Here is a 15,381-nt window from a genome sequence, read left to right on the forward strand (position 1 = left end):
ACCACTGCTGAATAAATGAATAAATTATAATCCTATTAATCTTTGTTATCGCATTTTACTTTTACTTATTTTAGCAAGCATAAGTGTTATTATATAGTTTTGAATATCATCTGAGGATTGCAGACCGATATTGATGTAGATGTTGAATTGTGTGTGAACAGATGTTTGGTAAGTCAACAGAGGTTTAATAGGATTAATGGTTCGTTTAAGGGTGAACAGATGAGTGTAAAGACAAAATAATGTATAAAATTTGATCATCAATAAGAGTTTTTTGAAGAATTTGATCCTCCAAATTACCAAGAGTCAATACTTACTGTTGTAAAAGGTCTATTGTAGCTAAAGTCTGGCAAAAGAGAGCATCTGCTGATGTAGAATGTCTGAAATAAGCCACAAAGGTCTGCTATGGATCAACAGATGTTAATGAACAATTGTTTATCCTAACGATTATTTATCCTAACGACTGTTCATCATTCTTTTCCTTCTTATGAAACAACTGCTTATCCTAATGACTGTTCATTTACAACTGCTAAAAACAACTGCTGAAAGGTATTGTCTGTTGTCATAACCTTTGTTTATCCTAATGACTGTTGATTTACTATTTTTTCCAACCTCTCTTGTTGCCCAACAGAGGTTTCCAAACAATTTGTCATCCATTATTAGAAGTGCTTAGTTTAAAAGCATGATCATAAAAACATTCCTCTCATTCTTATGAGAAAAAAGTTTGTTATTCTGCTGCATATATTTCCATTTCTATTTTATCTTCTTCCATTGTGATCATTTTAACTTTCACAACAATCATAACTTCTGTTTATGCTAACAACTGTTGACTTATGTTGTTCCTAACTTCTGTTGTAGGCTAACAGAGGTTTCCAAACAACTGTCATCCATTATCACAAGAGAGGTTCTGACGTAGACAGATGTTAGCCATCAGATATTTGTAACTACTGCCACGTCAGCATTCACCTAGTTACAAAAGTGTTAGTTATATAATTATTTTAAACATATTTAATTTTAACATATTTATATATAGTATAAATATTACAATTTTATACCTTAATTTTAATATATTTAATTTTAATTAACTACACATTATGTTACCCTTATGTAAATATCACAAATCAATGTGGGGTGTTTGTGTAACTATGTGTTAAATTAGATGAAATTTGGGGGAACTAACAGTTCTGTGCATACAGACCATCATTACACATCAACAACTATCATTTTTCAAATCTTCATCCAAAATACTTCTTCATCACCGTGTTCATCTAGGGTTCAACATTCATCGCCTTCTTCTTCTTCTACGACAGACTTCAATCGACCGATTTCATTGTTGATTTACTAAGAACAAGTATGTACATTCAACTTATGATGAAGTTTGTAGTCTTTTTTCAGTCTTAAATGAATCGAATCATTGTAGATATACCATTATAGACAGTTACGAATACAAATTAAAAGTGGATTTAGTTAAGTAGTTGTATTATTTATGGAGAATACGTCAAAGGATAATTATTTGGAAAAAAAATTCAGTAGATAATCTCTGTTTCAGGCATAGATATTAGCTGATGTTAGTGTTTATCATAAAATCCAGATTCTCAGTTATACAGTATTGTTAGGGTTTATTCAATGCAGTTTTAGAAGTTTTCTTTTTATACGAGTAATATACTCTGTTTCAGTAGATATTCTTTGTTTCAGGGATATATAAAATCCAGATTTTATGTTCTTCGTTTTCAAGATTTACTGAGTAATACTTACAAGGAATTCTTGGTACTGTTTTAATGTTTATGCTTTAAAATCATGTTTAATATGTCTTACGAATACACTAGGTTCTGTTGAACAGACTTTACTTCAACAGACCTTATCATCTGTTGATCATGATCTGTTAAAGCTCTTTCGTTAAACATCCTCTGTTGAACTGCATCATCTGTTCATCCACAGCAGTTGTTAGCTTCATCAAAGTTTTGTATTCATCAGCAGAGGTTCTCTTTGGCAGACGTTTGGTTGAACAGTCTTTGTGTTTATCAGCAAAGGTTGTTTGGTTCAACAGACATTCTCTGTTTCAGTAGATATTCTCTGTTTCAGGGATATATAAAATCCCGAATTTATGTTCTTTGTTTCAGTAGATATTCTTTGTTTTAAAATGCTTTTGTGTTGTTATTGTTTTTTGTTTTTATTTTCATTTTATTTGTTTCGGGATTCATCAATGTAACTTTTAAATAGTTTGAACTTTGTATCATTATGGATGTCTTCTTTTTTCGGATTCAACAGGAAAACAGGGAGAATGTCTTTCTACAAGTGTTTTTCATCAGTCACCAAGGAATTCTTGGTACTGTTTTAATGTTTATGCTTTCAATTCATGTTTAATTTGTTTTACTAATACGTATTTTGAAATACTTATCATTGATTGATTGTGTATGTGTTTATCTTACAGGTTGTACCTGAAATCTTTTGCAAGACATGGTTATCATCTGCTGTTGATAATAACAATGCTGTCATAAGGTGTGTGAATGATACCACTTGGTTGGTTAATTTTGTCGGACATAATGGTCGTTTTGCTTTCATGGAAGGCTGGGAAAAAGTTGTTGCTGATCTTTCTTTATCCGAAGGAACAGTGCTTGTATTTAGGAAAATCGGACCATATACTTTTTTGCTGACACCTTTTATGAAGGTTGCAACTTATCAGCATTAGCAAAAGTTTGTTATGTTCAGCGCTATTTTATCTTTTGTGCATAAAAAGTAGATTGAGTCTTTCTACCATTTTGTTAATGAAAATACAGTTGGACGTTTGGTAAGTTATAGTCATATCTATTTCTTCATGTTTTTCAATAAAGTAGATTATTTTTAAGGATGTTAATGCTAACATTTTTTATTGTAGCTTCTACCCACCGATTTTGTGAAGAACACTATTGGTGTTTCTAAGCTGAAAGGAGCGATGAAGGTTTATATCAATGCGTGGAATTGGTTTGATGTTTTTATTGAAAAGAATCGTATTAGCAGTTGTTATTTCTTTGGTGATGGATGGAAGAAGGTCGTAGGTGTTCTAGGTTTTGATGAAAAATGTGTTGTTGCTATAAGATACCTTTTTTACTTCAACTTTCATTTGACTCTCTTTGATGTAAATCAATGTGAAGTTTTGGTACCTAAAGCTGCAATGGAAAACACGGCTGGTGGTGTTGATAAGCCTCTAGGTCAGACATCTAATGCTACTCCTATAGTAGTTGAGTTACCTGATAAACAACCAGCCTTTGATGATGAATGTGATTCACTGGACAAGGATAGTGATTATCATGACTCAGGTGATGGTTCTTCTAGCACTGACATTTCTGTGGATGATGTTTCTGATGATGAGGAGGATGAAGATAGTGGTGGTTCTTCTGATGATGACAAAAATGATCATGATTATCATCCAATACAGTTTGTATGGAAATTTGATCGCCGCTTTGTAAGTTATGTTATCTATTCATTTTATGCAAGTGCTATACACGTTTAGTAGATTTTCTAGAGTTATTTTAAAAACATGTATTTCTTCATATTGATTATTGTATTTTTTAGCGCCTTAACGCAATAGTTGCCGTGATGTCGCCTATTGACATGTTGTTGAAGTTGACCATTCAGAATCTGTATGGAGTAGACACTGTCATTGATTTCCGACCTGAGAAGCATGGTCAAGGCTTCAGATATGCCGCAAGTCAATGGCGAAAAAAGTTCCTCATTCCGAACGATATCAAGGCACCGCAAAAATGCACATTCGTTTACGAACCTGATGTTGGCAAGTTGATTCTGAAGAAGGTGTCCATATAGTTTGTGTTGTGGTTGTTGTTACAAACTATTTTAGTATTTTCTACTAAGCTTATCATTTGTGATTTTAAACAATTATATATATGGGTTTTTGTAATGGTTGTATCTAAACAGTTTTAATGTAAATAATTATTTTTGTACTTGCAGCTTATCGATAGATTTCTTGTCCATCATGAGTTGAAGAACATACTACCTACGAAACATGTTACTATAAACGTTTTTCCTAACTGTACATGGTTGTTTGTTATGGAAAAACATGGTCAAAATTTTTATATGACTACAGGATGGAACTCCTGTTGACCATTAGTTTATATCAATTTTGTAAGTCTGCACTAATTATTTTTTTACTTTCTATTAAAATATTATGTTTTTTACTTTCTATTAAAACATGTTATGCATGGTTTTTTTCTAAAAGCAACCCGTGTTTTTACCGCAAGTTTAAATAATGATAAATTTTGGAACAAAATGTTTTTAACTTTTTCAAAGTTAGGGTTAAAAATGTAAACAATTGCTAAAGTAATTACAGATGAAGTTGGAGGTACAGAATCTGGACTCTGTACTCCACATCTGGACTCTGTACTCCACTTTTCTTTAGGTTGGCCCAAGTGAAAAAAAAAAAAAAAAAAAAAAAAAAAAAAAAAAAAAAAAAAAAAGCTTGTGTGCACATGAGAAAACACGTACAAGGGAAGAATCAAGTGGATTTAAACTCAAATTAAGACTTACCAACAATCCTAAGTAGTTTGGAACATCCTAACGTCACTGTAAGCTTTTCATCCATCTAAGTTTTTCAATTATAGGGTTTTCATATGTTTTATCTTAAGTAGTTAAATTGATTGAAACTAACTATTTCTTAGAATCATTAATATAGATGGTGACTAGAAGTTATTAGAACTCAATCATTAGCTTAAACCCAGTTGCAAGATTAAAGAATTCATGACTTCAGACTCACATTTCTGAAAATAAGGAAAATATATGATGTATAGTGTTGTATAATGCGGATAACTAATTCATAAATATATAACCTAATTGAGAAGTGATGTAGGTTATTGAGCAAAATAACCAAATAGTGTTTTAATTGTGGCCAAAAGCACCATTGTTGATACATGGATTGTAGGTGTTTCATTCTATTATCTCATTTCACTTCAAGTCGGATTCTATATTTATTCATAATATGGAAAAAGGAAGAACCCATCCTAAAGTTACTAAGTTAGTTACATATGAAGGAGCATATTAACCACCTGGCTCATTGTAGGTCTTGCCTCACTATTTTCCTCAACACACTGCAATGCAATCTCAACTAGTTTCTCCATCACACTCCCATCATACTCGCCTCTTATCGAACCACTTACCGTTTCCTCAACCCAACATTCCGTTTTAACTCTCTCTCGCACCCAACTAACTAGCCCACCCTGCCCCTCACCATTCTCACTGCAGGGACTCCGTCCCGTTATCATCTCCAACACCACCACGCCGTAGCTATACACATCCACTTTCGAAGTAATCGCAAGATTCAACACCCATTCCGGAGCCATATAACCTCGAGTCCCTCGCACCATGGAAAAATCCCATTTGTCCCCACCACCTCTGTCCCACCGCTTCGACAGACCAAAGTCGGCTACCTTTGGGTTGTATTTACCATCCAACAGGATGTTATGCGGCTTCACGTCAAAATGGAGAATCCATTCCAAACACTCCTCGTGCAAATACGCTAACCCCTTTGCAGTACCTATCACAATGTTTAATCTTGTAGCCCAATCGAGTTTATCGAGGCGTAAGTTATTCGCTAACGATCCGTTCTCCATGTATTCGTAAACTACCAGCCTGTGCTTTCCTTCAGCGCAATACCCCCACGTCTCGATCAGGTTCATGTGATTCATCCTCCCGATCGTGCTTATCTCCGCTTGAAACTCGTCTTCCCCTTGTTCACCATTGTTTTTAAGCTTCTTTATGGCCGCAATCCTGTTGTCTTTTAACCGCGCTTTATACACAATCGACGCACCGCCTCTCCCGATCTCTTCACTGAAATTACGCGACGCCTTCTTCAGCTCGCTATACGTGAATCGCCTAAACCCCGTTGACACTGGGAAGTACATTTGCTCGGTTGTAGACGAATGTTTACTACTACAATACCAGAAAAACACTATACAGAGGATTTCGATGAACCCAATCGTGATCCCGACCACTATCATGAACTCAAGTGGCTTCGTGTTGTTTTTTTTCTCGTACAACCTTACAAGCGGCGTTACCACCACAGGTCGTGGACAGTTGTAGCTCGATCGGCCGATGGCTTTTGCAGGATTAAATGACAACACCAACTGTTTTGGTAACTTGATGTACATAGTACCGTAAAAGTACCCCATTTGATACCCGTTATGCAACGAAGACTTTAAGAAACAACCAAAGGGTCTGGTCACAGCTACCTGTGCAAAGTTAAACCCCTTGCAGTTATTATCCTGCAAACAGGTCTTCTTGCAAGCATCAAGTGTAGTGTTGCGATGTAAACTAATATCATAGCCGTAGAATTCCGTATACGGAAGCTCCAGGAAATCACAATCGTTATCTTTGTTACACACATTCGATTGTTCAGGCTCACACCCGCGACTCCAATCTTGAACATTCACCATCTTGAACCCATGTAAACAACTGCATCTTTTTCCCGAATCACGCGAATAAGTACACAGACTATTCGGTCCACACGTACCATCAATCCTACAAATATGCGAAATCGCCTGCCATTGAACTTCCCATTTCATTCCTCTACTTAAACTATAAAGTCTTAGATTACCATCGGTGTCAAGCCGCATCATTCGTTGCGGGCCCAATCCAAAATCAGCCGAATCGAAGCTGAACCCGTCTGTTGAGTTGAAGTGTCCGTAAGAGTCGAATACTGCTGTTCTATCGTCTATGTATTCGAATCTTCCAGCATTATATGGTCTTAACCTGGGATCGGGCCAGTAAAGTGAAGTCGTGTCGGGACTGTTGTACACGAGTCGTAGAATACTATCATTGTCGAAAAGCAACGTGTAGTAACCCGACGAGTAGTTAGTTGAGCTTCTAGAAGAAACAAGTTGTGTTTTTCTAGTGAAGGGTTGGTTTGGAAGAAGGGTGTCACTTGGATTATCGAAACTTTGCCACACAATCTGGTTTTGATCTTGAAGTACAAGGTTACCTGTGTTGAGCAGTTTCAGTTTTAGTTCCACAGAGGATGACTTTGACTCGGTATGCGTTGACCAGATGATACGCTGACCGGCATCAGTGAGAACAAGATTGCCATCTTTCCATAGGGACAGCTTTGATTTCTTCCCGTTTACGGGTGCGTCTCGGTTAGCCATCCAGACCACAGTGCGAGCTGTGGTGAACCACACTGCAAACACATAAGCATTTTTTCCAGCTTGATGAAACCCGGCTGTGAAACGGCCGTTTGGTGAAACTTCGAGGTCATCTTTGTTTTCAACAGATAATGATGAGCCTCTGGTTAAACCAAGGGTTGAAGAGGCAAATGATATTATTATTATGATTGTAAGAAGAACAACAAGAAGAAGAAGATGATGTTGAAATATTGAGGGAGCCATGAGTATGAACATATGTCTAAGTTTAGTTTAGTTTAGTTACGGAATATAATAATATATGCTGTTAGTTGACTTTTAAGTCGCAAAGTATTTTTTTGTGGAAAATTGAAAATTTGAAAGGTTTAACGTGACAGAAAAAATAAACGTGTTTTTAATGATTGTAATATAATAATACATAACTAGTTTTATGGTTTACCCGCGTTGCAGTACAGTAAGCGAAATGTTTCTCTATTTGATAACATAAATATGTATGCATGTGTTTTCTTTATCTGTAAATACTACTCATAACACGATTTTAAAAAAATTATATAGAGACATAGATAAATATACACGCCTCAAAGAAACTTTTTTCATAAAGTTTAGAAAATTATAAAGTAATTTTATTAAAATTCAGGAGTAGTAGCGGTTGTCCACCAATAGCGAACAGCCACTATTCCCCCGGGTTGGTTCGTCACGGTAGCAAGGGGAAAAGTCTAAAAGAAGAAATACTAACAGAAATAAAAGTAGAGAAAATAAACGCGTAGACTACCAAAGTTAAAGTAGAGGGACTAAACATGCATATAAACACATATATTAGTGAAGCTGAAGGTTTAAAAATAAAATACAAAAAGTCACGATCAATTACTAAAAAGAATAAAAATAGAGGAGCTAAACATGTACATTACCAAAGTTAAACTAAAAGGACTAAACTCGCATATAAACAAAGTTAACCAATAAAAATAAAGTTTTTTGTTTAAACGAATGGGCTTAACACGTGTATTAGCAAAGTCAAATATTTAAAAATTATATAACCCTACAAAAAGTAACTTAAGACACAATGGTTTTGATCACACCCCTTCAAAGACACAATGGTTTGGATCATACCCCTTTAAAAAGTCACAACACTTCAAATTACTTTTATATATATCACACCCTTACAAAAAGTCACCACCCTTCATATATTTACAAAAAGTCACCACCCTTCATATATTTACAAAAAGTCACAACCCATCACACCCCCTTCAAAAAGTCACAAACTTTCAAGCTATTTTATGTATATCACACCCTTATAAAAAGTCACAACCATTCAAAATACTTTTAAATATTTCATACCCCTTACCAACTTGAGGTTTGTACCCCATTTGTTTAAAAGTCGCGTTGATTAGAAATTCTATGGATAAGTTTCTACCTCTTCGTTTAAAAGTCGCGTCGATTAGAAATTATATATATATATTATATATATAAGTTTGTATCTCTTCATTTAAAATTCAAAATTCTATGTTTTATTTGAATATGTAGATTTTGTTCAACAAAATCTAATTTGGTGTATATTTAGATTTAAAATCATATTGCGATTACAATTAGCAACACAATATAACCAATGTAAATAATATTTGCGTTAAGTTCATACACAATATAACCGACGTAAATCATATTATATATAATAAGTTCTTACATATCTTCCACATATATTTTATTTGAATATTTATATTTAAAGTCACATTATATATGGTAACGACTCAAAACCCTTCAATTTTTTCACACACCCTGTGAGTAGTATCGCATCGATTCATGCCGTAACCCTGTTCTTTCAAACCATCGCAACTACTTGGTATTATAATTACCAACTTTCAAACCCACCACTTCAAAACTAATCACCCACCGCTTCAAAAATAAAATACCCTATTAAATATTAAAGCTTCAAAAATAAAATACTCTATTAAATATTAAATAATTAGATACATTAAAACGGTTATGCATTCTATATTATCACGTTTTGTGTAGTTTTGTGTAATAATAATTAAACTGAATAAATATCTAAAAACCCAAACGGTGTGCTTAATAATTAATCGTCGTGAAAATTGGGTTCGGGTGTTCGACCACTGTTTCATGGATTTGCTTTTTTTTTCTCTTCAATATTTATTTTCCAAAATCCCATTTTGCATAACCCATATGCCATTGAAAAACTTATATAAACTTTGATTTTAGGATTTATGTTATTTTGTGTTTGTTTTTCTTTCTTTTTTATTTAATATTTTACAATTAACTATAGAAATTTATACTTAATTATTGAAATACTAACTTTAATATTTTAAACTTAATTTTAAAATAATTATGACGTGTTTAATTTTTTAGCTTTTTGATATGACTTTATTTCGCCAGGTAAATTACCAGTACACAAGTCAAACGAATCTTACAAATTAAATTTTTGCATCTCAGCATGCGTGAATCGATTTTAGAATTTGGTTTGGGAAGGTTTTAGACTTAAAATTGACTAAAACCAAAATTTCAGTTTTAATAAGTTTAGGAAACTGGTTGGTTTCAGCTTTTCGGATACGAGTTGGTTTTTCGTTTTACATCTAAACTTGAATTATGTTTAAGCTTGAAATATTTGGGACCCTGAAAAAGTTGGCTACAAATAATCGGTTTAGTCTTTCAACCTACCAAACCGTGGTCAGAAAATGTTCGGTTCAAATTTATGACTGCAAAATTGGGTCATTTTCCAAAACACTTTTTATTCTTTGAAAGTATAATGCTTTAGTGTGGTGTTATGGGCCGGGGATCAATGAAAAATAAAAGAATGGTTTACATAAAGTTAAGAATTTCGGTATCTCATATTATAGTGTAATAAACACATTCCTAATCAAGACATCGCTGCAACGCGCAGGTCAACGTTAACTCGTTAAATACAAAAAGCAACGACTAATGAGGGGGTGCCAAACAAGTGTCTGATACTTACTCTCATGATTTTTGTAGGTACAGGTAATGAAGGAAATTAAGAAATGAAAAATAAAGTAATGAGATCTTGTTAAAAACATGTTATAGACTTGGTAGATAGAATGTTACATTAGACGGTGGAAATTTCCAAGAATGTCACTACCATGTCGGTGTCTTCCACTGAATGATCAAATTTATGTCATATTTAATTCAAGAATGTTACAAAAATGGTGAAAATGGTGTCATGGTAGGTGTTTTCCTTCTATTTAAAAGGAAAGGGTTTAAATTTTCCAAAGTGCATGTGTGAAAATGGTGTTATGGTAGGTGTTTTCCTTCTATTTAAAAGGGAATGGTTTAAATGTTCCAAAGTACATGTAAAGTATTTAGAAGTATTCACATTGAAATCCTCATCCGTATCTATATAATTACATTAAAAATCATTATTTTTTCTCTCTCATTTTCAATTAAATATTATTTTTTATATCTTTATTATTACATTTTATCTCTCCTTCACTCACAACCGCTTTCAAAAATATTAAAAAATTTATATGGGTGAACAATGTTCCTGTATATTTATAGATGAACAGTAACATTTTCTCTCTCCTGCACTCACAATCACTCACAACCATTCCTTATAATATAACCAACTCACATACATAAATATAAGAACTCCATTGTGAATGCTCTAATTAGTTTTTTTTTTTTTTTTTTTGAATGGCTAACGTTACTATTCCAAACTCCTATATTTACAAATAACTCACCCTTGCTTGAGATTGAACCTAAGACCTTCCACTAAGAGGCAAGAGCCTCTACCAAGTAAGCTAAATGCTCTAATTAGTTAAATGTTAAAAAAAATTCTAAACTTAAAGTAATAACTATAAATATTATATTATACATTATATTATACAATATAACATTTGCAAGTTAATATGAACAACTTTCATTTTGTTTTCTTTTGTTTTTTTGTTTGTTTGTATGTTTTTTAATTTTTTTTTTGTTTTTTGTCTTTTATGTTTTGTTTTTTGACTTTTTTTATATTTTTATCTCTCAACTTTTAGCGTTAACAATTACGCCCTCTTAATTTCTAAATTATTTGTAATCAAGTATTACCTGCTTATTTTTATGTACATGTTGGTATAAATTCAAATTGATTTACGTTTAGACGTAATTTTTTCTGCTAATAAATTGGTTCAAATATAATATGTTTTTATGCTTATTATTTTGTACGTTTTCAATTGTTTTATGTTTTATGTTTTGGCGTAATTTTTTTTTTTTTTTGCAGAAATGAGTTGTGTCAAATATAAAATGCTTTCATTAAACGGTACAAATTCGGGCTTTACGTTTCGATACCGCGCAACGCGTCGTAACTATTTTCTTACGTGTAACGTGTTGATATAAATTCAAGTTCGTTTACAATTCGACGTAAATTTTCTTCGGAAATATGTTGGGTTAAACATAATCCGTTTCCGTGCTTATTTTTATGTACGTTTTCAGTTGGTCTACGTTTTGACATAAATTCACAATTAGCAAGTTGTGTGAAAAGTGCTTTCATCCTATTATTATTATGATTTTTTTTTGTTTCTTACTTGAATTTTTTTTTCCTGAACTTTATTATATTTATTTTTTTATTTTTCTTAATTTTAAGTGTTTTAGTTTTAGGTTCCTTTTTCATTAATGTTATATTTAAGATAACGCTACGTTTTCATTTACAATTAATTTAAAATCAGTCTGTCCCGCTGTCCAATTTAAATTTATTTTTATGGTTTCGGTTGATGTAAAACATGTATTGATATTCTTTTGAGCATATTTCTTTCGGCTGCAATAATGAACCAAAATAGATATTGACCGAAACCTCGCAGCGTAGCGCAGATAATCTTACTAGTTAGTTACATGTGACAAAGCTTTTGTAGCAAAAGAAGTTTGGAGATATTTTTAAAGTACATTTTTATAAGTTTTTTTAATAAAAACGAAATTTGTTAAAAAACTATATATGATAAATGTCACACCCCCAAAATCCACCTGCGGATAACACCCGCTTTGAGGGCGTGACTGACCAGGATCCAGCCACCAATTATACTAAGCATTGGTTAATAGTAAAGTAAAATGTTATCTTGAGTAGTTTAGCAACATCTTAGCTTAAGTTTAATAGTAAGTTTAAACAAAACAGCGGAAGCATAAACCAAATAGTTTTAAAAGACAGTTCATGGTTCGAGATAATTAAAACCCAACACACGGGTTTTGACGATCACTACACATCCCCAAGCAGCAGCTCCTCAGTCACTGGTTACCTGCAAAGCATGCAGTAAGGGGGTCAACAATAATGCTGAGTGAGTTCACTAGTTGTCCAGTTTTAATTACCAAAAACTCGTTTCACCAGTTAATTTATCCGTTTATACATGCCATGGGGAGCTACCCCAAAAGTTAGCGACTAAACTGTTTTTCCAATACCGAACACTAGGTAACCGTTTGCGTTTCCGCAGGATGCCCCGATGTCAATGTTCTATCATCATTGACGGATGCCTGAGTACATTAGTTCACGACCGATCCCATACCATGGCACGGTGTGAGGTTGGTAAAACCTAAATAGCGCTATCAACTAATAACCCGTTCGCCTGGCCCCGGCGACTAATCGGTATTATGTAGTAGGGACTTGAGTGATAGAGTTGCGTTTAGTGCCATTTGGTTGCATTCCGTATAAACAGTAATTAACTGAAAGGTTTCCCAATGACAAGGGAAGGAAAAGTAAGTTTGTTCCCAGTAACTAGGGAAGGAATGTAAATGGTATCCCCTTTACAAGGGGATAAGGTTGTTTTAGTCTCGTGTCCCAAACCACCGGGACGCATGCTTTTAAGTTGTGAACTCACCTTGGGTTGCTCGGTAGATATTTTACCCGGTCAAGTATGTTGGTCACCACGTCCTAGCATGGTTACCAAGTATGGGTCAAGTTGGGTACAAATAAGCACATAGCGAACACGTATGGCAAACATGTTATAAACACTTAGCATGCATACAACAACGAACAGTTGGGTTATTGGGTCAGCCCTAAACACACAATCAGTAGCAACAACACATAGCCCAGTCAACAGAAAGCCCAACAGTCAAAGCCCAATAACACCAAAATAGTCCAGTCGAGACAAGGGTGGTTGCGACTCGCAACCGAGGTTACGACTCGCAACCGAGGTCTCGGTTCATCACGTTTTAGTTTCGAGTCGCAACCAGAGGTTACGACTCGCAACTAGCGGTTCCGACTTAGCAGCAGTGGCTACGACTCGCAACCGGGAGATCTCGACAAGACTTGATGTGGTCTCGAGTCGCAACCAAAGGTTGCGACTCGCAACCGCGATTACGTGCACAACAAATCTTCTAGAACCTGCAATGTACTGACCAATAGAATTGCATTTTCATGTAACAGTGTACTATCCCCACTAAACATGTTTTCTTGTCCAAATTATGTCTAAAACAGATCAAACAAGGCATATTCAAAATATTTCAAGGACATTCATACATGTTCTTACCATATTCAAACACATTCAAGAAATTTCTTATGAACAATCAACCCCGTTTATCAACAAACCAACCCCGAGATCATGCATAAAAACCCTCCAATCCTTCTCGTAACATCATCCGGATAACAAGCATCAATAACCATCATCATACAACATGCAAACAATTCAATCCGAGACATTTTATATTTAATCAACCAAAATCATGAATATCCATTCTATCTACACATTCCGAAACATAAACATGCTAACCGGTTATCCATCTCACATGTTTTTATTCACACAAAACATGGCCAAACAATCATCAACAAGCATAATCAAGCACAAAATAATGAAGATCACATTCAAGCCAAGAAAACACTAACCGGCTAACTCGAGGTGTAAGAAAGGGGGTGTTCGGGTGAAGATTGATCCGGCCGATCCTCCTTGTCGTTTGTCTACTTGATCCGAGAGAGGAAGAGGGAGAAGGAGATGGTTTTGGTTGCTAGAGTTCTTAGGTTTTTAGGGTTTTAGTGAGGAAGAAGGAGTGAGTGAAGGTGAGTGTTGTAAAAATGGTTAAGGGAGGGGAGGGTCGGTTTATATAATGTCACGAGTGGGCTTAGGGGTTTCCGGGTTGGGTTCTCGGTCGCAAGGCCCTAACCGGCCCAATACTTGTTGTTCACTCGAGACCAAGCGGTCTCGAGTCGGGTCTAGGCTCGTCTCACATACACACTTATACATATATATATATAAATACCTATATACGTACACCTTCTCAACAATGCACACGTAACGATAAATCACCGATTTTCATTTAATAATAATATATAAATATAAATACAAGTTGATCAATTACAGAAATGGTTGTCCGGGAAAACCCGAAGTGTCACATTATCCCCAAGTTTTAGGAACTTTCGTCCCGAAAGTTAAGGCAGCCACTGTCAAGCTAGCGTAAGTGAAAGCGTTTCAACGGGGTGTCACATCATCCCCCCGTTAGTTGGGAATTTCGTCCCGAAATTCGGTTGTAGCTTCAGTGCTGGGGTTTTCGTTAGGGAATAGCCGGGGATACTTGTGCTTCATCTGGTCTTCCCGCTCCCAGGTATACTCTGGGCCGCGTCGCGAGTTCCAACGGACTCGTACAAGAGGTATCTGGCTACGTTTGAGGATTTTGATCTCTCGATCAGTGATTTCAATCGGTTCCTCAGTAAAGTGTAGCTGTTCATCAATAGTTAGTTCCTTGAAAGGAATTACGAGCGTTTCATCTGATAGGCACTTCTTCAGATTGGATACGTGAAAAACGTTGTGTACCGCACTCAGTTCTTCAGGCAGGTTCAATCTATAAGCAACCTTACTGATTTTCTCGGTAATTTCGAATGGTCCGATATATCGCGGATTAAGCTTGCCCCGTTTACCAAGGCGAACCACACCCTTCCAGGGTGAGACTTTAAGTAGAACCCGGTCACCGACCTGGAATTCCAATGGTTTCCTACGCTTATCAGCGTAACTCTTCTGACGGTCACGAGCTGCCGCCATGCGTTGTCTGATCTGGGCAATCTTTTCCGTTGTATCCACCACCATCTCTGGGCCCGTGATTTGACTATCACCGGTTTCTGCCCAGCAAAGAGGTGACCGGCATTTACGACCGTACAATGCCTCAAAAGGTGCTGCCTGAATACTAGTGTGGTAGCTGTTGTTATAAGAGAACTCTACTAGCGGTAGATGCCTCTCCCAATTTTTGCCAAAATCGATCACACATGCTCTAAGCATGTCTTCTAGAGTCTGAATGGTGCGTTCGGACTGTCCATCCGTTTGCGGGTGATAAGCGGTGCTCATATCCA

At 35.3% G+C, this 15,381-nt stretch overlaps 2 protein-coding genes across 2 annotated transcripts in view; one reads left to right on the plus strand and one right to left on the minus strand.

The window, feature by feature from the left end:
• The window catches only part of LOC110901384 (wall-associated receptor kinase 2), a 37,263-nt gene extending 33,465 nt beyond the window's left edge, over nt 1-3,798 (plus strand). Inside the window, exons 9-13 of the mRNA XM_035982301.1 lie at nt 2,266-2,323; nt 2,429-2,614; nt 2,738-2,785; nt 2,873-3,439; nt 3,550-3,798. Coding sequence (XP_035838194.1) covers nt 2,266-2,323; nt 2,429-2,614; nt 2,738-2,785; nt 2,873-3,439; nt 3,550-3,798 — 1,108 coding nt within the window. The remainder of the gene's footprint in view (nt 1-2,265; nt 2,324-2,428; nt 2,615-2,737; nt 2,786-2,872; nt 3,440-3,549) is intronic.
• Nucleotides 3,799-4,851: 1,053 nt separating this feature from the next.
• On the minus strand, nt 4,852-7,417 carry LOC110898804 (putative receptor protein kinase ZmPK1). Its single transcript, XM_022145647.2, has one exon. It carries the CDS (start codon nt 7,377-7,379, stop codon nt 5,007-5,009), a length of 2,373 nt encoding a protein of 790 aa, XP_022001339.1. The 5' UTR covers nt 7,380-7,417; the 3' UTR covers nt 4,852-5,006.
• Between the last annotated feature and the right edge of the window lie 7,964 nt (nt 7,418-15,381).

The sequence above is a fragment of the Helianthus annuus genome, chromosome 13 (genome assembly GCF_002127325.2).
Source record: "Helianthus annuus cultivar XRQ/B chromosome 13, HanXRQr2.0-SUNRISE, whole genome shotgun sequence".
NCBI classification, from domain to species: Eukaryota; Viridiplantae; Streptophyta; class Magnoliopsida; order Asterales; family Asteraceae; genus Helianthus; species Helianthus annuus.

Bases quoted from the DNA above. Each gene is read 5' to 3' on its own strand.
- LOC110898804 (XM_022145647.2), bottom strand. From the start codon at position 7,379: ATGTTCATACTCATGGCTCCCTCAATATTTCAACATCATCTTCTTCTT.